The 23,589-nt window shown below is 34.7% G+C and overlaps 3 protein-coding genes, 2 non-coding genes and 1 pseudogene across 6 annotated transcripts; 4 read left to right on the top strand and 2 right to left on the bottom strand.

Annotated features, from left to right (window-relative positions):
* Positions 1–6,124: 6,124 nt before the first annotated feature.
* TRNAL-AAG (transfer RNA leucine (anticodon AAG)) lies at positions 6,125–6,205 on the top strand. Its single transcript has one exon. It is a non-coding gene; the product is annotated as a tRNA-Leu (tRNA).
* Positions 6,206–7,257: 1,052 nt separating this feature from the next.
* On the top strand, positions 7,258–10,795 carry LOC107928366 (zinc finger BED domain-containing protein RICESLEEPER 1). 2 transcript variants are annotated; one of them, XM_016859575.2, is made up of 4 exons: positions 7,258–7,675; positions 8,220–10,208; positions 10,302–10,367; positions 10,464–10,795. In XM_016859575.2, the coding sequence occupies exons 2-3, from the start codon at positions 8,246–8,248 to the stop codon at positions 10,355–10,357; spliced, it is 2,019 nt and encodes a 672-aa protein (XP_016715064.2). In that variant the 5' UTR covers positions 7,258–7,675; positions 8,220–8,245; the 3' UTR covers positions 10,358–10,367; positions 10,464–10,795. The 2 variants fall into 2 exon arrangements, with proteins under 2 accessions (XP_016715064.2, XP_016715063.2); XM_016859574.2 differs by having other exon boundaries at positions 7,289–7,675; positions 10,453–10,795.
* A 369-nt stretch (positions 10,796–11,164) lies between these two features.
* LOC107928367 (trifunctional UDP-glucose 4,6-dehydratase/UDP-4-keto-6-deoxy-D-glucose 3,5-epimerase/UDP-4-keto-L-rhamnose-reductase RHM3-like) lies at positions 11,165–14,458 on the bottom strand (annotated as a pseudogene).
* Positions 14,459–15,786: 1,328 nt separating this feature from the next.
* Positions 15,787–15,858, top strand: TRNAM-CAU (transfer RNA methionine (anticodon CAU)). The gene has a single exon. It is a non-coding gene; the product is annotated as a tRNA-Met (tRNA).
* Positions 15,859–17,065: 1,207 nt separating this feature from the next.
* LOC107909173 (ribokinase) lies at positions 17,066–20,995 on the top strand. The gene is made up of 4 exons (XM_016836622.2): positions 17,066–17,758; positions 19,551–19,736; positions 20,282–20,477; positions 20,585–20,995. The coding sequence occupies exons 1-4, from the start codon at positions 17,120–17,122 to the stop codon at positions 20,674–20,676; spliced, it is 1,113 nt and encodes a 370-aa protein (XP_016692111.2). The 5' UTR covers positions 17,066–17,119; the 3' UTR covers positions 20,677–20,995.
* Positions 20,996–21,696: 701 nt separating this feature from the next.
* LOC107909172 (uncharacterized) lies at positions 21,697–23,550 on the bottom strand. Its single transcript, XM_016836621.2, has 2 exons — positions 23,102–23,550; positions 21,697–22,191 (listed from the first exon to the last, which is right to left on the bottom strand). The coding sequence occupies exons 1-2, from the start codon at positions 23,308–23,310 to the stop codon at positions 21,987–21,989; spliced, it is 414 nt and encodes a 137-aa protein (XP_016692110.1). The 5' UTR covers positions 23,311–23,550; the 3' UTR covers positions 21,697–21,986.
* Between the last annotated feature and the right edge of the window lie 39 nt (positions 23,551–23,589).

The raw sequence follows: 23,589 nt of genomic DNA, 5'->3' as shown, positions 1-23,589 counted from the left end.
GGGCCATTTTGGTATGTGGCAAAGTGAGGTTCTAGATGCCCTTTTTCAGCAGGGTCTAGACATTGCCATTAATGAAGAAAAACCAGATGATGTACAGGAGAAAGATTGGAAGGCGATCAATCGGTTGGCATGTGGCACAATTCGATCATGCCTTTCTCGAGAGCAGAGGTATGCTTTTTCAAAGGAGACTTCTGCAAATAAGTTGTGGGTGGCACTTGAAGAAAAATTTTTGAAGAAAAACAGTCAAAATAAGCTCCACTTGAAGAAAAGACTGTTTCGCTTCACATACGTCCCAAGTACCACAATGAATGATCACATCACCAAATTTAATCAGTTAGTCACTGATTTGCTGAATATGGATGAGACATTCAAAGATGAAGATTTGGCTTTGATGCTGTTGGGGTCACTTCCTGAGGAGTTTGAGTTCCTAGAAACTACTCTACTTCATGGCAGGAGTGATATATCTCTGAGCGAAGTCTGTGCGGCCTTATACAGTTATGAACAGAGAAAGAAGGACAAACAGAAAAACTCAATCAGAGATACAGAAGCTTTAGTAGCCCGAGGTTGTTCATACACTCGGAAGAAAACTCAAAAGGGGAGATCAAAGTCAAAGTCCAGACTCGGGAAAGATGAATGTGCTTTTTGTCATGAGAAAGGCCACTGGAAGAAAAATTGTCCAAAGTTGAAGAATAAGGGAAAAGCTGCTGTAGATGCTTGTGTTGCTAAGCATGATACTAGTGACTCTGAACTATCACTGGTTGCATCATCATCGTCGTTCCATTCAGATGAGTGGATATTGGATTCGGGTTGTACCTATCATATGTCCCCTAACCGGGAGTGGTTCTCTGATTTAGTAGAACTAAATGGAGGAGTTGTTTATATGGGCAATGACAATGCCTGTAAAACTGTTGGGATAGGTTCAATCCAATTAAAGAATCAAGATGGATCAACCAGAGTTCTGACTGATGTTCGGTACGTGCCCAGTTTGAAGAAAAATCTCATCTCATTGGGAGCCTTGGAATCCAATGGTTCAGTTGTTACTATGAGAGATGGGATTTTGAAAGTGACATCTGGCGCACTTGTAATATTGAAGGGCATCAGGAAAAATAACTTGTATTACTACCAAGGTAGTACAGTTATTGGAGCAGTCGCTACAGCTTTTGGTAACAAAGAATTGGACTCAATGCAGTTGTGGCATATGAAGTTGGGACATGCCAGCGAAAAATCCTTACAAATTCTGGCAAAGCAAGGATTGTTGAAAGGTGCAAAGGCTTACAAATTAAATTTTTGTGAGCATTGTGTTCTGGGAAAGCAAAAGAGAGTGAAATTCGGCACTGCTATCCATAATACAAAAGGTATTTTGGAATATATTCACTCAGATGTGTGGGGGCCTTCCAAAACACCTTCGTTGGGAGGAAAACACTACTTTGTTACTTTTGTTGATGACTTTTCCAGAAGAGTTTGGGTGTATACCATGAAAACTAAAGATGAAGTGCTTGGAGTTTTTCTTAAATGGAAAACTATGATCGAAAACCAGACTGGCAAGAAAATCAAGCGGCTTAGGACGGACAATGGAGGGGAATATAAAAGTGATCCGTTCTTCGATGTGTACCAAGAGTATGGTATTGTTCGACACTTCACAGTTAGGGATACACCACAGCAGAATGGATTGGCAGAGCATATGAATCGAACATTGCTGGAGAAAGTTCGATGTATGTTGTCCAATGCTGGGTTGGGCAAGCAATTTTGGGCTGAGGCTGTGACATACGCTGGCCATCTTGTTAATCATTTGCCATCATCTGCATTAGAAAGAAAAACTCCTATGGAGGTATGGTCTGGAAAACCGGCCACAGATTATGATTCCTTACATGTGTTTGGATCCACTGCATATTACCATGTGAAGGAGTCAAAGTTAGATCCGAGGGCAAAGAAAGCTCTCTTTATGGGAATCACTTCTGGAGTGAAGGGATTTCGTCTTTGGTGCTTAAGCACAAAGAAAATGATCTGTAGCAGAGATGTTATCTTTGATGAATCTGCCACATTGAAAAAGGAAGCAGATAAAGATATTCAGACGAGCAATACTCCACAGCAGGTGGAGTGTAATCCAAAACAGGTGGAGTTTGAGCAGATAGGGATTTGCCCAGTTAATAAGTCTAATTCTCCAGCCACAATGGAGGAATTAGAGGTTGAAGAGGTTCTGACCCAAGAACCACTAAGTACACCAGAACCAGTTGCAGTTGCAAGGCCACGGAGAGAAATTCGTAAACCTGCTCGATTTACTGATATGGTGGCCTACGCCGTTCCCGTTGTTGATGATATTCCTATCACTTATCAAGAAGCAATGCAAAGCTTAGAAAGTGATAAATGGAAAAGCGCCTTGGATGAAGAAATGCAGTCTCTCCGGAAGAACAATACTTGGGAGTTGGCGCAATTACCGAAAGATAAAAGGGCAATCGGATGCAAGTGGGTATTCGCAAAGAAAGATGGATCTCCTAGCAAGAAGGATATTCGCTACAAGGCAAGATTGGTAGCTAAAGGCTACGCTCAGAAGGAGGGAATTGACTACAATGATGTATTTTCCCCTGTTGTGAAGCATTCCTCCATTAAAATTTTGTTGGCCTTGGTAGCACAGTTGAATTTGGAGCTAGCTCAATTTGATGTTAAGACGACTTTCTTGCATGGTGAGTTAGAAGAGGAGATCTATATGACTCAGCCCGAAGGATACACAGATACTGGTGGTAGAAATTAGGTTTGTAAGCTGAACAAATCGCTATATGGATTGAAGCAATCCCCGAGGCAGTGGTACAAGCGATTTGATAGCTTTATGAGAAGGCAGAAGTACACAAGAAGCAAATATGACAATTGTGTATATTTGCAGAAGCTGCATGACGGATCTTTCATTTATCTACTCTTGTATGTTGATGATATGTTAATCGCTTCGAAGAGCCAAAATGAGATAGATAAGCTGAAGGCTCAGTTGAATCAAGAGTTCGAGATGAAAGATCTAGGTGAGGCCAAGAAGATTCTCGGCATGGAGATAAGTAGAGATAGACAGAGAGGCAAGCTTTGTTTGAATCAGAAGTAATATCTGAAAAAGGTATTACAATGTTTTGGTGTAAATGAAAACACAAAACATGTAAGTACCCCACTTGCTTCTCATTTGAAACTTAGTGCTCAATTATCTCCGAAAACTGAAGAAGAAAGAGAATATATGGCGAAAGTCCCATATGCTAATGCAGTTGGGAGTTTGATGTATGCGATGGTGTGTACGAGGCCTGACATTTCACAAGCTGTTGGAGTTGTGAGCAGGTATATGCATGATCCTGGAAAAGGACATTGGCAAGCTGTGAAATGGATTCTACGGTATCTTCGAAAAACCGTAGATGTTGGTTTAATTTTTGAACAGGATGAAGCACTTGGTCAGTTTGTAGTTGGATATGTTGATTCTGACTTTGCTGGTGATTTAGATAAACGTCGTTCAACTACGGGGTATCTGTTTACTCTTGCGAAAGCCCCAGTGAGTTGGAAGTCTACCTTACAGTCTACAGTAGTTGTGTCTACTACAGAGGCAGAATATATGGCAGTTACAGAAGCTGTTAAGGAGGCTATTTGGCTTAATGGATTATTGAAAGATTTGGGAGTTGTTCAAAGTCACATTAGTCTATATTGTGACAGTCAAAGCGCTATTCATTTAGCGAAAAATCAAGTCTATCATTCAAGAACCAAGCATATCGACGTAAGATATCACTTTGTGCGGGAAGTCTTTGAAAAAGGAAAAATTCTACTTGAGAAGATTCCGACAACAGATAATCCCGCAGATATGATGACCAAGGTGGTAACAACAGTCAAGTTTAATCATTGTTTGAACTTGATTAACATCCTGAGAATTTGAGCACCTTTAGGTGTATGGCGCTCGAGAGCGCATTTGGAGGCACTACAAAAGATAGCTTTATCGAATTTGGGGAGTTGAAAGAAGTGTGTGAAGATGTGATTATCCTAATCAAATCTTCAAGGTGGAGATTGTTGATAAGTTAAATTAAAAAGGGGTTGAAAAGTCAAAAATGGTGGGAGGTGCAATTGGCACCGAAAGAAAAAAAATAGTTGGCAAGTTGTTTAAAGTTGAAAGGGATAATTGCAATTTTGGTCCCTAATTTTTTAGGCCATTTGCAAGTTAGTCCCTGAACTTCAACTATAAATAGGCCTAACCATTTCTCATTTCAACTATCCCAACCAATCTTTCTCTCTTAGTTTTCTCTCTTCTCCCATTTGAGAATTCTTAAGGAATTCTATTTGTTTGTAATACTTTGGAGATAGTAAAGTTATCATCTGGTGTTAGTGCCCGAGGACGTAGGTATAATTTACCGAACCTCGTTAAATCTCTTGTGTTCTTTCTTGTCCTATTTTTCTTTCAATATTTGAGGGTATAATAGTAGTATTTAATTGTGCTATTAAATTACTATAGAAGGGATATTCTGTCTAAGGAAAGATTTGGTATTTAAGAGATCCATGTGATCCACCTCTCTTCCCTGGGAATTGAACTTTGTGTGATTTTTTAGTACAATAATTTACACGCTTCCGACCCTATTGGAACAACAGATCCCTCCTCTTAAAGTTGACGACTCGACGGAATCGTTTTACGGGAACCTCATGGTGTGGGAGCAATGCTAATATCCGAACGATACTTTCATATGTGATTACATCTTTCTAATGGGATATCTCATCAAATCTGCTGAAGATGTGGGTATACATGTTCGAAGAAGGACTATGATTAACCAGCTTGGCAGCCCTAAAGCAATAGTGAAAATGTTCAACAATCTCTGCAAATATATTGATGTGGAGAAGAAGAACCGATATTCAAGTCTTTTCATGAAGCTTAATGCATACAATGCTGTTCCTCACCATAGTTGGATTGCAATACTTAGCACCAATATTTTTCATCTCTTTGGAGAGGGGTTGCTACCGTTGCTGCAATTATCTTACTTGTGCTTACCATGATTCAAACTATTATTGCTCTCCTCTCCCTTTAGTTCCAAATTACTGTGCATTTATTTTATTCTTCAACTTTATCTAAAATATCCTCTGTTAAAAGTTTTAATAAGATGGGAATTGGGATTCTCTTTCGTTTAGGCCAATTTTGAGTTTCTCTTCTTCAACTAAATTTTAGTTGCAATTCAACCTTTTATTTATTAATATATATTAATATAATTATACTTCTCATAATCGGACAATGACGAAGATAGAAGGAATTTGGCAGTCGCCTTAACCCCCAAAAATTATAGAATTATTTTAGAGCCCCTTGCAAATTAATATCGTAAAATTTCATTTTGACACCTCAAATATTTATAATTTATTTTTGAAGGGCTCTCTCAAAAAAAAAAAATTTTCTCCTGCGATATGATATTTCTATCATACAAGTCTAAAATATTATATATATATATTAGTATATATTTAATGGTTTAACGGTTTTAAACATATTACTTTAAATTTGATATACATAATTTATATAAATATTAATCGTGCCAAAAATTATGACGATGTGTAAATATATTTTAATTTTATATTAACGAGAGAGACAACAAAAGAAAATAAAAACCATTAAAAACAGGAAATATTTTTTTATGAAAGCAACGAAATGTAAGCAACCTATTCTATTTTATAGGTTGCTTTCATAAAAAAAATATTTCCTGTTTGTAATGGTTTTAATTTTCTTTTGTTGGCACTATCCCTCTTATAAATAATTTGTATAGTTGGTTGAGTTTATTTTCACTTCAATTATTTTTCCTCAAACTTTTTTTATTCATATTTTAGCCTCCAAATTATATTATTTTTTCACATTGGTACTTTAATTTTTTTTCACTTTGCTTTTGTTAGTATTCCACTCCAAATAAACAACATTAAAAAAATAAAAGGCCAATTAAATTGTGCCACCTATCTTATTATAAAAATATATAATTTTTTATTATATAAAAAAATATAAAATCATAGGAGTTAGACGAAATGACAAATGCCTCTCTTACCTTAACCAGTGGTAAAACCCTATAATACAAATTTTCCATGTGAAGTAAAAATCAGAGCTTTCCAGTCACAGAGATAAAAAACAAAATGGGAAAACTTAGAGCAACAAGTTGAGATGGCCGAGTTGGTCTAAGGCGCCAGATTAAGGTTCTGGTCCGAAAGGGCGTGGGTTCAAATCCCACTCTCAACAATTCCTAATTTTTTTGTTCAAAGCCCAGAATAAGGTTATGGACCTATTAGCTCGCAAGTCCATGGGCTCAATTGGGTTTGGGCCTTACATTATTTATTTCATTTTTGGGTACAATGTAGCAAACAAGCAATTGGGCTAATTTGGGCCTAGTTCAAAGGGGAGAAATAGGCAGTAAAAATCTCATATAGGTCCTTATATTAGGAGTCGAATTGCATTTTGGCCCCTCTACTTAAAAATGGACAAATTAGTCCCCTTACATTAGATAAAAGAGCAAATTGGTTCCTGTGTTCAAAATTTCACCTTTTTGTAGTGTTAAAAATTGGTCCCTATATATCAGCATGAGGTACACATGACAGGCCACATGTTACTAACTGGTTATTCTATCAGTAGCACTAGTTTTTAACAGTATAAATAGATTAAATGTTCTAACAGAAAAGAACAATTTACTTTTTTATCTAACATGAAAAGAATAATTTGTCTATTTTTTAAAGAGAGCAAAATGCAATATGACATGAGCCTTCATGATAGTATTATCGAAATAGGCTATCCCAAACCAATGTTTACCTATTTATATAATTTTTTTATTTTATTTTTCAAAAAGGAAAGTCAACAAAAATAAATGGTTTAATGTATAATTACAAAAAAAATAATCGGTGAAATATGATAATTGTAATTTTTTTTAATGAATTATAAGACGAGGGCAACGCCCTAACAACAACGTGATTAGGCAACTAGAACTTGGACCACACTTGAGAATGTGAACACCCTAATCATCAAGCTAACACTATGGTAATTGTATTTAATATGATAATTTTGAATAAAATATATTTTGTTTTGAATTTTAAATTGTTTTATTTATTTATTTAAAATCAAAATTAATTAAATTTATAAGTAAAAATACCTAAAAATAATTAAATTTAAATTTTTATAAGGTTAGAATTTTAAATTTTATTGATGATACTAATGGAGATAAAATAAGATGTAAGAATATTCAAAATTTAAATTCTTTTTAATTTATTATTAAAAATCTTGCTTAAAATCAATACCTAAATAGAATATTCGAAAAGATTTTTAATTTGCATATATGAAGAGAAGCTGAAAAAGGGTCAAATCAAACCAAACCCAGATTTTTTTAAAGAAAAAAAAATCAAAATTCAACCAAACCCAAATCCGGATTCAAATTCTAGCCGATCCATATCATCATTTTCCTTTTTCTCTGATTGGTTACCAAGAAAATATCCGATAATTAAACGAAAAATATACTCTTTTATCGACGTTGATTGACCCACCCAAATTTTTATTCGGATCTTAACCCAAATTTCTCCTCCATAATTCAAGCTCGGATCCAATTTCTCTTTTTATCTTTTTCCCATTTCCGTCATCTGCAAAACCCAAACCCTCATACCTTCTCGGATCCTCCGATCGGACCCGCCTGTGGAGCCAAGTTTTTTTCTCTGCTGGATAATCTGGGTATGATTTTTTTCCTAGTGTTGTTTGTTTTAATTGTGTGAATTTGGTGTTTTTTAGCGTTTATCTTTGTTGGGTTTTTGTTATATTTTTGTTTAATTCGTTAGAGAAAGAAAAGCTTTATTTTTTTTGAAGGAGCTCAATTGAAAGCTGGCTTTTTCTTAGAATTGTTTATCTTGAATTGAGTTTAAATTTGGTGGCTTTTTTTTTTAACAATTATGTTTGTTGGGTTTTTGTTGCTTTTGGTGTATCATTACTAGTACTTATTTGCTTTATTTTGATAAGACAATATATTTGGTCTCATAATTTAGAACATTTTTTAGCTTTATTTTTTCTTAAAGAACAAAAAAAAACCATTTTTTCTTTCAGTTTGCTTTCTTATTAGTGTTTCTTTCTTTCTTAAATGGTTGTTTGATTTTTTTAAAATATATTTTTTTATGTTTGATTTGATTAATTGGCCATATATATACATTTTGGGATGAATTGATAATATTCAGTTGCATAATTATGATTGCATTTTGGGGTTAATTCTTGTTCGAAAATGCAGGCTTTGGCTCGTCGTAAACCGATTGGATGGAAGTTGCGAATGAAACGGTCATTAAGAAACCGAAGAGGTTGACTTCGGTTGTATGGAATCACTTCGAAAGGGTTAGGAAAGCCGACTTATGTTATGCGGTATGCGTTCATTGTAACAAGAAATTAAGTGGATCGAGTAACAGTGGAACCACACATCTGAGGAATCACTTAATGCGGTGTTTAAAAAGGTTTAACTATGATGTTTCTCAGCTCCTTTCGGCAAAGAAAAGGAAAAAAGATAACACCCTTACGATAGCAAATATCAGTTACGATGAAGGGCAAAGAAAAGAAGAATATTTGAAGCCAACTATTGTCAAGTATGAACCGGAACAGAGAAAGGATGAAGTTTTCAATGTTCAAAGCAGTTGGTTCGATCAAGAAAGGAGTCGCTTAGATCTTGCTCGTATGATTATATTGCATGGCTACCCTTTAGCCATGGTTGAGCATGTTGGGTTTAAGGTATTTGTCAAGAATTTACAGCCACTGTTTGATGTTGTGCCAAATAGTACTGTTGAGCTTTCTTGTATGGAAATATACGGGAAGGAGAGACAGAAAGTTCATGATATGTTGAGTAAATTGCAAGGTAGAATTAACCTTGCGGTTGAGATGTGGTCATCACCAGAAAACACTAACCATGTATGCATGATGGCCCATTACGTCGGTGATGATTGGAAACTACAAAAGAAGATTCTTAATTTTGTTACACTTGATTCTTCTCATACTGATGACTTGCTTTCCGGAGTAATTATCAAGTGTTTGATGGATTGGGATATAGGCTCTAAGTTGTTTGCCATGACGTTGGATGATTTTTCTACTAATGATGATATCGTTCTGAGAATAAAAGAGCAGATCTCGGAGAACAAGTCTCGTCTAAGCAACGGTCAATTATTAGATGTGCGCTCAGCTGTACATGTTCTAAATTCAATTGTTCAAGACGCCATGGAAGCTCTCCGACTGGTGATTCAAAAGATTCGAGGAACTGTTCGATATGTTAAAAGTTCCCAATCAATACAAGGGAAGTTCAAGGAGATGGTCTTGCAAACTGGAATCAATAGCCAGAAGAACTTGGTTCTTGATTGTCCTATCCAATGGAATTCAACATACCTAATGCTCGAGACTGCTATAGAATACAGGAATGCTTTCTGTCAGTTGCCGGAGCTTGATCTTGACCTTGCTTTAAGCGATGAAGAGTGGGAATGGGCAAGTTCCATTACCGGCTATTTGAAACTATTTATCGAAATCATCAATGTCTTCTCCAGCAACAAATGTCCCACGGCAAATATATATTTTCCGGAAATTTGTCATGTTCACATCCAATTGATTGACTGGTGCAAGAGCCCCGATAATTTTCTTAGTTCATTAGCAGCAAAGATGAAAGCTAAGTTCGATAAATATTGGAGCAAATGCAGTTTGTCTTTGGCAGTAGCAGCTATCTTAGATCCCCGATTCAAGATGAAATTGGTGGAGTATTACTACTCCCAGATTTACGGCAGTACTGCATTGGAACGAATCAAAGAAGTCTCGGATGGTCTTAAGGAACTATTTAATACATACTCTATTTGCTCAACTTTGATGGATCAAGGTTCAGCTTTACCACTCAGTAGTTTACCTAGCAGTAGCAATGACGGTAGAGATAGACTAAAGGGCTTTGACAAATTCCTTCACGAGACATCTCAAAGTCAAACTGCAATATCAGACTTGGAAAAATATTTAGATGAGCCTGTCTTTCCTCGTAACTGCAATTTCAATATATTGAATTGGTGGAGAGTTCACACTCCAAGGTATCCAATCTTGTCAATGATGGCACGAGATGTTCTCGGAACTCCTATGTCAACCGTCTCACAAGAGTCAGCATTCCACGCTGGAGGTAGGGTGCTCGATAGTTGTAGATGTCCACTGACTCCCGAGACTCGACAGGCTTTGATATGCACACAAGATTGGTTACGGATGCAATCAGATGGTACATACATACATTATCTTTCATCTCTTTACACAATCATTTCTATTTCATCATACATCTCTTAACAATATGCTATTGTCATTAATGCAATAGACCCCGGTCCATCTTCAAGTCATTATGCTCTACCCCTTTATGTCGAAACAAATTGATTTGTTCTCGGTACGTCTCAGATAAACTTACATTCCTTGCTTAAGAATAGCTAATTTCGCAAGTGCCCTTATTTTGACGTTTCTTTTCATGCAAGGTACATAATAGGCCTTGGTCTCAAATAAGGTATTCATCTCCATGGAGTGCCAATTGCTTTAAGGTATTTCGATGTGGCATTGCGATTATAGTCCTTCATCATGAAGCTTTTGAATGAAAAATGTACATTTTAGATTAACAACTTAATGCTTAAAGCAATGGCTTTAATTCAAAGCATTTAGCTCTTTGATTATTGATAGTTATTTGAGTAAAAGTAGAAGCTTGTTTAAAGCGATGTTGAATTGCCAATAACATGAGCAATGGGGGCATAGTTTGCTTCTATTGTAGTATTTATGTAATTATAACAAGTTTTTAAAGAAAATTTTTGGTTTTCTTCATTGAAATTTAATTAGCATTTTACTATTTAGTCCCAAGTTTTCGATTATCTATACGCTACTATTATAAAAAAATGTTTGAAAATTTATAGATAAAAGTACCATGGAAGCTACTGCAGTAAGAGTCGGATTGCATTTTGTCATGTTTACTAAAAAAATGGACAAATTAATTCTTGTATATTAAATCAAAGAGTAATTTTTTTTTTTTAATTTCATTCATTTTTGCTGTCAAAATTTGGCCCCTCTACATCAATATAAGGTGCACATGAAACCTCACGTCACATGAGGTACAAAAATAATCAATTTGCTCTTTGATTTAATGTGTAGGGATTAATTTGCTAATAATTTTTGTAGAGGAGATAAAATATAATCTGACTCTTAGTATAAAGGCTTTTATGTTACTTTTACCAAATTTATATAATACAAATTAGTAAAGTATCAAACTGTTGAAAAAGAGTGTTGAAGGCAATAACAATCAACAAGTTGAAATGCAAAAAAAAATACACCTAAAGGGAAGTTTCTTTAGTAAAAGGAATGGCTAAGTAAACTACAATACAACCTAATTATAGTAAATGCAGAAGTTAGAGGGGTCAAAACTCGGGTTCTATAGCTGAGAAAACTGGGTTCATAGGTTTAGGTTCGTTTGTTGGGTTCGAAGACGTACTTAATCAATGATTCTTTGATCGGTAACAACTCGTGGAACTCTTTCTTCAACTTGGATGCATCCATTTCGTTATTGCTTCGAGGGGCGACGATTACCTTGGCTTGTTCTTCCAATGTGAAGTTCGTCCACTGGAAGTTGGGGTCGATGTAAGTCTTGTACATCTCGAGGATTTCGTTGTGGCTAACGGCCCCGGGGTTTGTGAAGTTCCATATACCTCTCAAGTTCCTCTTTGCCATCTCAATAGATATCGGTAGGAGTTCGTCTAGGATTGTCATGCTGTTGGGGATGTTGACGACCTTGTTGTAACGTGAGATCTTGGTGATGAAGTTGCGTGGGTTGTTTAGGTCGGATGAGATCGGCATTTGAACTCTGAGGGTGCAGACGTTGCCATATTCTCTCAATAGCTCTTCAACCTAAACAAGAAGGGAAGAGATTACGAGGCATTAAAGACATACACTAGCAGACAAGATGTGAGTTGAATTACGGATATCCGATGGGATTACCATAGCTTTGGTTTTCGAATAGAAGGAACCGATGAAATTGGGTTTGTCTTCTTCTTTAAAGCCAATGCCGGAGCCTTGAGGATGTGCAGCATCGTATTCGAATATACACCCCGTTGCGAAATTCATCATCAAAAGCTCATGTTGTCTGCAAACGTCTGCCAAGGTTAAGGTTCCAACCACATTGGTTCGAATAGTTTCGGTTTTGTGAGATTCACACCAATCAACGTTTGGTCTACCAGTCACACCAGCAGCACTAAAAACATGGGTTGGCTTTATATTTTGAATATCTGCCATGAGCGATGCTCGATTTTCCAAGCGTCCTCTCCCGTATTCAAAGGGAATACCGTGTTTCTCACATAGCTGACCGAGAATACCTCCAATCCAGCCGGTCCTGCCATAGATCAAGAACTTAAAGGATGGTTTTATGGGAGAGATAAAACTTTTGGAGGTCGGAACTATCATTCGGGGCGTGTTAGAAACACTCGGAACTTTCCCGTCTTCCGATTCGAAGTGTCTACTACCAGGCATCATCAGCATTCTTGGGTGTGGAAGCAATGCACCAGCCACATCACCCCACCATTCGGGATTTTTGGTGTACCATGCTATCGTCTTTTTCAACCCCTCTTCCCATATGGTTCGCTCAGACCATCCCAAGTTCTTCAGTTTCTGATCGTCAAGAAAATATCTCTGGTCATTGAAAGGTCTGTTTTCAACACACTGGATGTTTGTCTCGGGATCCATCGAGAAAAGCTTTCATATATCTTTGGCTACATCAATCACTCTCCTTTCCTTCTTTGTTCCGACATTATAAACATGGCCAACTTCACCCTTGTGTAGAATGACTTCAAATGCCTCGGCCACATCTTCACAATATAAATAACTCCTCACATTAGAACCATCCCCATGAATTGGAAGAGTCTTCCCTCTCATCGCTAAGAGGATGAACTTCGGAATCAATTTTTCGGGGAATTGGTTGGGACCATAAACATTGTTTCCACGGGTAGTAATCACCGGTAACCCGTATGACCTACCATACGCCATTACAAGCATTTCAGCACCAGTTTTCATTGCCGAGTACGGGTTTGTCGGGAGAAGTTGAGAAGCTTCATGGTTTCCTACAACCGCATCCTCATCCGTCTCCCCATACACCTCATCCGTGCTCACATGGATAAACCTCCTGATCTGGCCAGTGACTTTACAAGCCTCAAGCAAGACATGTGTGCCATAGATATTGTTCTTGGTAAACTCAAAGCTGTTCCCGAACGAGTTATCGACATGAGTTTGGGCTGCAAAATGCATTATTGTGTCGATAGACTCGGCAACAAGGAGGTAGTTAACAAGATCAGCACTGGCAATATCCCCCTTCACGAACTTAAAGTTCGGTGATGACTGGGAGGGGAGGAGGTTTTTCAGGTTAGAGCAGTAATCAAGCTTGTCGAGCACAACAATTTTGTGACCGGGATAGTTCCGAATAAGCCGATTAGCTACATGGGATGCAATAAACCCAGCAGCTCCAGTTATGAGGATGTTCTTAGGGGTATAAGTAGCCATTTTCAAACCAATTCTACAATAAAAACAAGAACCACTTTTAGCACAGCAGAAGATAATAAAAATCAACACCAACTTGCATAAACAAATACATAAAAAGTACAGATAGAATCTACGATCAAACCTAAAAGATCAATCTAAGAAAATCGAAAAAAACATGCAGCGAAAAATACAAATACAACAAAAAAACAGACATGCCAACAACATAAGTGAATCATATCACCCACTTTTCTTTTCTTTTATAAATAATGTCGCGGGACTGACTCATTCAAGAAAAGTCTTTGAAGTATGTCATTTGTCGACCAGACAGCTGAACCCCAACAACGAAGGTATTGCCTCCCATAACTCAAGTGAGACCATACTCGCAAGTATGTGGTTAATATGTTGGTGATTCGAGTCCCTGTGCGTAGGTTAGATGATTTACATTATTAATGTTCCATACTAAACTGACGTCTCTCCCTTCACGAGTTTTCTGTGAAAGAGGGAGAAAAAACCCCAATACAGTGGCCATACTTAATACGGTGACCATACTTCGAAGGCTTTTGTTGAAGAAATCCCCTCAACAAATAACATTTTGGTTCATCAAATTAGAATGGAATTCACCTCATTTTCCATAAAAATTAAACGATAAACTACCCAAAGCTCCCATTTTTTTTCCATGGAAAAGAAAAAGATCAATATGTTTATTATTAATCAACAAGATCCGCCTTAATCACCAGATCAAATTACCATTTTGAAAATGTAAAAGAAAAAACAAATCCTTTCGCATTCATCATATAATAAATAAAAAGAGACCCATATCCATTTCATAAGCTAACAGAGCAACGAAAGCTATGGACTTCCTTTTTCACAATTAACAGCAGATCTAAGAAAACTAGGATACCCATATCATAAAATGGCCTCAATTGCCAGAAATTTCAAAGAAACATAATGTTCGATCAAATTCGACATAGAAATGGGAAGAAACGTTGACTTACAAGAAGAAATTCAATCAAAATCCAGATAGAGAAATAAATGCACAAATTCTAGAGAGAGAAAATGAGAGATTGAAGAGAAAGAGAAATTGTGGAGACTTTCGTGTACATACACATCCACATATATATACATATAGCTCTATAAATTATAGACGCAAGAGACAGTTAAGGGGAGCCATGAAAATTAACATAAATGCTCTCATTGGATCATATTGTTTACTGGTCCATTGTTTCCTTTTAATGCTCTCATTAAAAAGAATGTCAGAATGTACGATTTTGTGAAGCCCATGCATGTGATTAGTAAACTCAGCAACAGGGCGAAGCCAGAAAAAAATTTGAAGGGTCGAAGGAAATTTTATTTTTTTATAATTTTTAATGGATTAAATTAAATTTTTATAATTTTAGAGGGGTTAAAGTGTAATTTTACCTTTACTAATTTAAAATTTTAAAAAAATCTAAAGGGCCTAAATGAAAATTTCCCATTTTAGGGGGGCCGGGGCCATGCCTGCCCCCTGGTTTCGCCCCTGCTCACTCAACTACAAGATTTTCATTAAAGTTATCCAACTATTAAAATAGTCTCTTTTTTTTTATTTTCTTTAGTCATATTGCTTACATTAATTGAAAATTTTTCTCTTCTTCTTCAGTTTAGTTCTTTCGTTAAATAACTTTAAACATTAAAAATTTTTGAATCAAAACTTAAATAATTTTCTTCTCAAATCTTCGACGCTAATAGTGAAATTGACCTAAATCTAAGTTATATTCTCTACTCACCAACGGGTATTAAATCTATTGGAGTTTGCTAATTGAACTTCTAAAAAGAAACAGGAGAGGCATATATGACAAGAGTGAAGTTAAAATTATGATAATAGGAAATATACATATTTATGTAAATTATATATAATGATTTAAATACAAAAACCAAGTTGTTAAGATAGATTATTTGTCCAATTACCCAAGTTTTTTTTAAAATTTGGATTTTTTTAATTTAAAAATATTTTATTTGATTTTAATTTTAAAAAATAAATTTTAGATGTCAAAGGTTAAGCTTTAGCTAAGTAAGAAGATTTTTTTACAATTCGAAAATGTTTAAACTCGTTTGGTGGACAATTCTATTAACAAAACATCTTATTTAAATATTATATAAATTTTAAAAAATTTTAACATAGTATAGGGACCGAAATAGAAATTTGATTATTTTTATATTAAAAAGTAGAGGGACCAAAATTGAAAATTCACCATTGTTGTTAACAACGTAAAAAAGAGAAGCAAGACAGGTATATATAGTAGTATAGATTAAACAAAGAATAACTAATCAGAGTGGCGCAGCGGAAGCGTGGTGGGCCCATAACCCACAGGTCCCAGGATCGAAACCTGGCTCTGATATTTCCTCGTTCGATTTTTTTCGTAATTCTGTTTCATAATGTGGGCTATTTTATATTTGTTTTGGGCCATGAATATATACTCAAATTTACTACATTATATATAATTTCACATCGATTAAAATCAATCTCTATATAAATATATTTTAGGAAAACAGAAAAAAAAATTATTTTTTTTAAAATATATAAATTGAAACAAAAAGTTGAGTTTTTAGAAAAACTAATCAGAATTGAAAAAATATATAAAAATTTAGCTAAATGTTAAAATAATAAGAAAAAAATCAAAATTCTACTTATATATAAACTCTAAACATATTTCAATAATGTTAATGAAAATTTTCAAATAAACAAAATATAATTTGTAATGTTCAAAAATACAAAATTAGTTCAATTTGGAAAACTACAAACAATATAACTTTTTTTAATATATATTCTACAAAAGTTTTGATAACTTTAAAAATATTTTTTTAAAATAAATAAAAAGTATGTAATTTCTTTCAAAAATTTTAAATTAAAATTTAGTAAATGTTGATTAACAATGTGTCAATTGTAATCAAAATCAATCATACTTTCCTAAAATGTTTAATATATTTTTTAAAATTATAAAAAAAATTAATTTTTTAAATTTCAATGCAAAATAACTTCATTGTGTCATGTTTTAATTAGTCGAAAATATCCCGTAATATATTCTAATAGGTGTTGCCTGTCAATTAATCCTTTTTTAATTCTATAAGACTAAAAATATGCAACTTTAGCTAAAAAAAAATAATTTAGGGACTAAAATGTAAAAAATTAATGCAGTAGAAGGGTCCATTTATAGTTTAAGTCTTATTAGTATAATTTAGTCCATTAAAATATGTCATAGGTCCCATAATTTTTCACAAATTTAGAATTTAATCATTGTAATTTTATTTCTTGAAATTTAGTTCAATTACTTTTCAAATTTTAAAAATAATGTCCAATTGTTAACACTATTATTTTTTATTAAATTTATTTGTATGACATTTTAAAATATAAAATAATACTCACTTGCTATTAATGCAACACGAATTGTATTTAATAAAATAATTTTAATAGTATTAACAATTAAATCTAAATTTTAAAATCTGAAAAGTAAAGGGATTAAATTCCTAAAAATAAAAACAAAGTATAAGAACTTTTTGAAGAGTAGAGGTACTTATAGCATATTTTAACCCATTTATTCCTATTCAGTGTTCATCACCCTAATACAGAGACTTTCAGTCCCATTTTCTCACCAAATAAACATGGAAGGGATCGCCTTTTCACCATCAAATAATTTCCATTGCTATCCCCAAATCCATCCCATCAAAACCCTAACCCCAATCCCATTTCGATTCTGCAATTACAAAACGAATAACCCAAACCAATCCCTTCTTTCCTTTTCCATAAACTCAAGCAAAACCAGCCAAACCCCAATAACCCAACCCCCACCATTAGTCGTAGTTGGCTCAGCAAATGCAGATATATATGTGGAGATCGACAGATTACCCACGGAAGGAGAGACTATTTCAGCCAAAAATGGTCAAACTCTTGCAGGAGGCAAAGGAGCTAACCAGGCTACCTGTGGTGCTAAACTTTCTTACCCAACATATTTTGTGGGACAAGTAGGTGATGATGCGCATGGGAAATTGATAACTCAGGCATTGGGGAATGGTGGGGTTCGTTTGGAGTATTTGAAGAGCTTGGGTGGTGGTGTTCCTACTGGTCATGCTGTGGTGATGTTACAATCTAATGGGCAGAATTCGATCATCATTGTTGGTGGTGCTAATATGAGTTCTTGGCCTGACAAGTTGTCTGATCAGGACTTGGATGTTGTTAAAAATGCTGGCATTGTTTTGCTTCAGAGGGAAATCCCTGATTCTGTTAACATTCAAGTTGCTAAGGTTGGGATCTTTATGCTTTTATGTCTTTTATTTCTTTTGGTAATGCTATGGATGATTTGAGAATTTGGTCAAAAGGATGATGCTTTTAAGCTGGAAAGAGTTGCACTGTGTGCATTTGAAATGATTTACCATTATGGGATTTTTATGATCTCCAAGGAACTGTAGGACCTTCAATTGAGGTTAAAAAGCGCTTTTGAAAAGTGGGTGGGAAAGTATTCTGGAAAAGTTTGGCTGTGTTTACCATTGCTGACAAAAAGTTTGTAGAAAAATAAAATGGTCATTCTGGATATAATGTTGTAAAGTAGAGGATAAGTTGGACTTCTTTAATGAGTAAAAGAAAGTAATTTTAGCTAAAAGCACTTTTGTAAAAGTCGAGAGCTAAAAATTTTAGCCTTTTGGTTTGGGTTAAAACCCGAGTTTAAGAAGATGGTTTGGTTTGAAAAGCTCCTTATTTATCATTGCTTTTGAGCTTTTGGTTTCAAATCATGGTTTGAGTTGAAAAACACTTTTCAAATGGAGCTTGAGCCTCTTGATGTTTAGTCTTACATATTTACTAGTTTATTGCATAACATCTCAAATTAATATGGTTAAGCAGTTTTTAATATGTTCTTTGAATATTATGTCCAGATTTATGATTTCAAAGATGTGTTTATGTCTGGTGAAAAGTAATATTCAAAGTTAGGAAATCCTTTACCATGGTGATTCTAGTCTTGCTAATTAGAAGTAACCTTTTAGCTGTTTTTCTTTTAGTATTTTGCTTTGGGTCAATTGAAAAGCTTCAAAGAACGTAGATGTCATTCAATGATTATTAACTTATGCTACCAAGTACAGTGCTAAAGTATGAGAAGTGCTTAGAAATTCTGAGAGACTTTCAATTAGCAAAGCTTATTAAGGTGTTATAATTTATCCTTAAGTTGGTATGCTGTTTTTTTCTTTCCAGCTCAAGATCATTCTACTAAAAACTTTATTATGAACTCGTGTGATGAGGATCTTCTACATGGTTCACTCTGAACTTGGAGTTGTTGCGTTCCTTATGCCTTAGAGAGTGCTCTATGGCTAAGCTTTGAGGCTTGAACATCTTGGTCATATTTGAAATTTGGGGTTATACAATTTTGATATGCCCCTTTAAGTATTTCCTTGCCTTCAATAATACAATAGAAGGAACTCTGAATAGTTTTATATATCAAAGTCGCACAATAGAAGGAACTCTAAATTGAGAAGGCAACAACAGTTTGTGAGAACGATATAAGATGGGTTTGAGATGCCTTTGAAAAATAAGGGATGCTAGGGTCTCATATTTTAGGTTGCATGGATGCTTTTCCATTTTAATTTGATGTGAAATAAGATTTGGATTTTGTGATAACATCCTCAAAAGTAGGCTTAATTCTTAGAGAAAAGATTTTGGGTATTGTTGTAGTTATTTGGAGATGGTTGGGTATTTGTTTAGGGTTATTTGGTTAGAAAAGGAAAGTGGTGTGGTTGTAAAGTGAACTCTACCTCGATCAGACTCGTGTCGGTTATTCTCAATTCAAAGTTGAAGAGATTATTGATAATATTGTGACTGCTACATTGGTAGTCTGGTGCAGTGAGATAAAATTTATCCTCTTTAGTAGCCAAAAGCTAAGGTCTCGGGTTCTCCATTGACAATGAAGTCCATTTGGTCTAATTGAAGGTGAACTTGATATTTGCCTATTTGGTCTTGGGTTCTGTACTATATTTTTTTGCTTCACTGATATGGACTTTACATGGTAGAATTTACTAGTTCAGTCTCTCTTTCGAGGTTTCTTTTCAGGCTGCGAAGGGTGCTGGTGTTACCGTAATTATGGATGCTGGCGGAATGGATGCACCAATGCCCCAAGAACTTCTAAAGTTCGTTGATATATTTAGCCCAAATGAATCTGAACTCGGTCGATTGACGGGAATGCCTACTGATAATTTTGAGCAGATTAGTCAAGCGGCTGCAAAATGTCACAAAATGGTGAGTTTTTCTACACCTGAAAAAGGCCTTAGTTTGTCATTTTATTAAACCTTAACATATAAGCTTTTAAAGTAAATTGTCACAACAATTCAGTATTGGCAACAACTGTGGCGATTACCACAAATTTTTGTCCTTTAGATATGTTTCACATGCAACAATTACTTCTCCCCTCTTTCATGGTTAATTCTGTAATGATCAATAGAGAACATGCTTGTAGTACTAGTTGAAACATGTGGACTAGCATGGTGAACAATCCCACGCACGTTTTGCCGAAATAGACACAGTAAAAGCATTATGGAGGCTCTTATATTAGGAGTCAGATTGCTTTCTGCCCCCTTTACTCAAAAAATGAGCAAATTAGTCCCTGCACGTTAGATTAAACAGTAAACTAGTATGCTTTTTTTTTTTTTTGTCTTGTTTGATCAGTTCCAGTTTTAACTCGAATAAATGGCCTTAAGTAATGAGCAAGCTTTTTGTGGAAACTATACAAGTCCCTAGGCAGATGCCAAGTTTTTTACTACAAGTTAAATGTGAATAACTTTCAGGGTGTTAAGCAAGTTCTTGTGAAACTTGGGGCCAAGGGATCTGCTTTATTCATAGAAGGTGAGGAACCAATTACACAGCCTATCATTCCTGCCGCACAAGTTGTAGATACAACAGGAGCTGGGGATACATTTACTGCATCCTTTGCTGTGGCTCTCGTAGAAGGAAAATCCAAAAGGGAATCCTTGAACTTTGCCGGTATTCCTTGCCCTCTCTCAGTTACTCGTATATATATATTCATATATATGTATATAGGCCATGACCTTGCCTATCTTCACATTTATTCTGTTTTAACAATTCCACAGCTGCAGCAGCCTCTCTTTGTGTTCAAGTGAAGGGAGCCATTCCTAGCATGCCTGACCGGAAATCAGTTTTGAATCTTCTTCAGTCTCTATGAATTTTATTCTGTTTTGCTTGATCATTCATGGGCTGCTAAAACATCTGTGCGAATGTTGTTTTATAAATAAGGGAAAAAAGCTATTATTTTGCTTTCTGCTGCTCAGTTTCAAAGTAGAGCTTCATGCTAGAACAGGAAAACTGGTTTGAAGAAGTCTTAAGCTTGATCACTATTTCACCATTTTGAAGGACTGGTCTTGTCTGCAGTGTAAATATGCTGTCTTTGTCCCAATGGGGACAATGTCACATGAATAAGGAAAAGCTGGTAGTACTTTTGTTCTTCATTGGCTTAATGTATAATTTGATACACTTTTTTCTAACAGGTACTTGTGTTATTTTTTGGTTCAATGTGATACCTGAATTTGACAAAAGCTATCACCTGAATATAATAACAATAACTTTTTAGTGTTTAATTTAAATTTTAAAGTTAATTTGATGAAAATTCATAATTACTTACTAACATTAGTAACTTTTATCAAATTAATTTGAAAACCCAAATGAAATCATATTATTAAGTTGTATTTGACAAATTAAACAAATTTGTAGTTAAGACTAAATTTATTTTATTAACAAAATTATAAAAATTTTAAGTATAATAATATTAGCAATTAACTTTAATCAAATCAACCATAAAACTCAAATATAATAATATTAGCATTTCATTTATGAACAATATAGCAATATGATTGGACCGGTTCTATTGGTTGTCCTATTTTTAATTCAATCAATTATTAAAAATTTTTAAAAATGATAAATAAATAAAAAAGCATTTAAAAAATTAAAATTTGATTCAACCACCAATACAATCAATTTTTTAGTCCAATTTAATCGATTTCGATGGTTCACTCAAAAGTTGGTTCAAAGCCAAATTAACTTTCTCCGGATGGATACACTAGCTGTTCCCAATAATCACGGATTAACTATTACTACAATTGAGTTGGCAAAATAACTGCATGTGTTCCCTCTTGATGCATAGGCAACAACTCATGTCATAGATAGAAAGTATGATCCTCAAAACATATAAAGAAAAATTAGGAAAATATTGAATATATCCATATCCAACATTTACCCCAACAGCTATAATTTCACAGTAGTCCAAAACTAAACATCATGTATCTAAACAGAGCAGACAGAGAAGATAGTATAAGACCATATTTAATAAGCTAAATAAACTTTAAGTTCTGAGCTCCAAATCATAATCAAACTTGAACAATATAGAGGTATCTTACATCACCCCAAGCATTTATATTTTATTTCATAATAACAATGGAGAAAAGAAGGTAAAAGAAGAGCATGAGGTTATAAAAGCACTCACTCAAACTTATAGTGTTTGTCAACAGCCACTGAAACTTCCCAAGTGCAACTCATCCCTTTAGGAAACTCAACTAAATCACCAGCACCAATTTCAACAAAGTCATTGCTACCTTCAGGGTATACCTTGACTTTCCCTTCCAATAGATAACATGTCTCTTTTGAACTATATGTCCATGGGAATTTACTAGGAGGACAACCCCACCTGTTAAAATATATATATCCAATCAGAAATGTTGCTATTGCTTAAATGTAAATGATGTTGATGAACAAATTGAAAAAGTAATGGACTATTAAGGTAATGAAAATGATCTTAACCCTGATCTACCATAAAGCACATAGGTTTAAAAGACACTTCTAATAAGAAAGAAAATGAAAACTTACACCTAATTACAGACAATCTAGAAAAATGAACCACCTTGCAACTAAGCGGTAAGAGTATCAAGCTCCTATATTTGGAATCAGATTGCATTTTACCTATTTTATTCAAAAAAATAATTAAATTAGTCATTTTACTTTAGATTGAAAAGGAAATTGGTACTTTCTATTAAAATTTCATCCATTTCTATTGTTTAAAATAGATGTGGCTGAAGGAATAACTAAGTAGTTAAACGTGTTGTATCACATGCACCTCATACTAAAATAGAATGACCAATTTTTAACCATAAAAATGGATGGAGTTTTGATCAGAAGGATCCGTGTGCTCTTCGATCTAAATATAAAAATTAATTTGCCCAATTTTTTAAGTACAAAGTGCAAAACATATTCAGACTCCTAATAAAAAAATAACACTGAAAATCAAAAAACCAAATACACTTCTTAGCATCACAAAGCATTCAACTATGAACCTTTTAGCAAACTCTAAACTAACACACAAGCCAAATGCTACCATGCAACATATATCGGAAAAATCCCTACGAGGCCTAAAGCATTTTCACTACTTATGCACTGGGTTCTTGCATTATATATATGTTGGGGGATTATTTGAGTGGCGTTCTAGTTCCAATTTTCTACAAATAATCTCATCAATTTTAAGAAAATTGGATAAAAGACAAAAATCCATCAATAAAAATAAAACCCCATCAATATATATATATATAAAGGTTTAGCCATACTTGGGCCACTGGCGTACACCAAGCTGAGAAAGCTTGGATTCTGAGGGGTTGGTTTCAACTTTGATGCCGAGTTTCTCAGTAGCCATGCTTTCGGATCTTATGTTAATAGGCGCCAAAGGACGACGAAGCGGTGAATGTTTGGGTTTGAGGCTGTTAGAGGGTAAGAATGAAGGTGAGGTTCCAGAAGCAAAGGCAAAAGCGGATGCCATTTTGTAAATAATTATTTTAACAAAGATCAGTCATTCATTCAAGAAAAAAAAGGCCCAACCAAACTGCAAATTCATTAGTGTTTAGTGATGATGGGATAATATGGGCCGTTCCTGCCTCATCTTTTTCCAAGCCGATTCATCTTTGACGTCTGGCATTTTCCCATTTGTTTTTCAAGGCATTCCTTTAATCAAACAACTATGTATTTTTTTTGCACAATTATGCATTTATACATTTATTTTTCCACATATTTCTCTTTTTCTTTTTTTTTCAAAATTGTC

Source organism: Gossypium hirsutum, chromosome A08, assembly GCF_007990345.1.
Source record: "Gossypium hirsutum isolate 1008001.06 chromosome A08, Gossypium_hirsutum_v2.1, whole genome shotgun sequence".
Classification (NCBI taxonomy): domain Eukaryota; kingdom Viridiplantae; phylum Streptophyta; class Magnoliopsida; order Malvales; family Malvaceae; genus Gossypium; species Gossypium hirsutum.
This window is presented reverse-complemented; position numbering and strand designations above follow the sequence as displayed.

Bases quoted from the DNA above. Each gene is read 5' to 3' on its own strand.
- LOC107909173 (XM_016836622.2), top strand. From the start codon at position 17,120: ATGGAAGGGATCGCCTTTTCACCATCAAATAATTTCCATTGCTATCCC. The intron at 19,737-20,281 runs GTGAGTTTTTCT...AATAACTTTCAG, and splicing joins CTGCAAAATGTCACAAAATG to GGTGTTAAGCAAGTTCTTGT. The intron at 20,478-20,584 runs GTATTCCTTGCC...ACAATTCCACAG, and splicing joins GGAATCCTTGAACTTTGCCG to CTGCAGCAGCCTCTCTTTGT.
- LOC107928366 (XM_016859575.2), top strand. From the start codon at position 8,246: ATGGAAGTTGCGAATGAAACGGTCATTAAGAAACCGAAGAGGTTGACT. The intron at 10,209-10,301 runs GTACATACATAC...TTAATGCAATAG, and splicing joins GTTACGGATGCAATCAGATG to ACCCCGGTCCATCTTCAAGT.
- LOC107909172 (XM_016836621.2), bottom strand. From the start codon at position 23,310: ATGGCATCCGCTTTTGCCTTTGCTTCTGGAACCTCACCTTCATTCTTA. The intron at 22,192-23,101 runs GTATGGCTAAAC...ATATTTTAACAG, and splicing joins GGTGTACGCCAGTGGCCCAA to GTGGGGTTGTCCTCCTAGTA.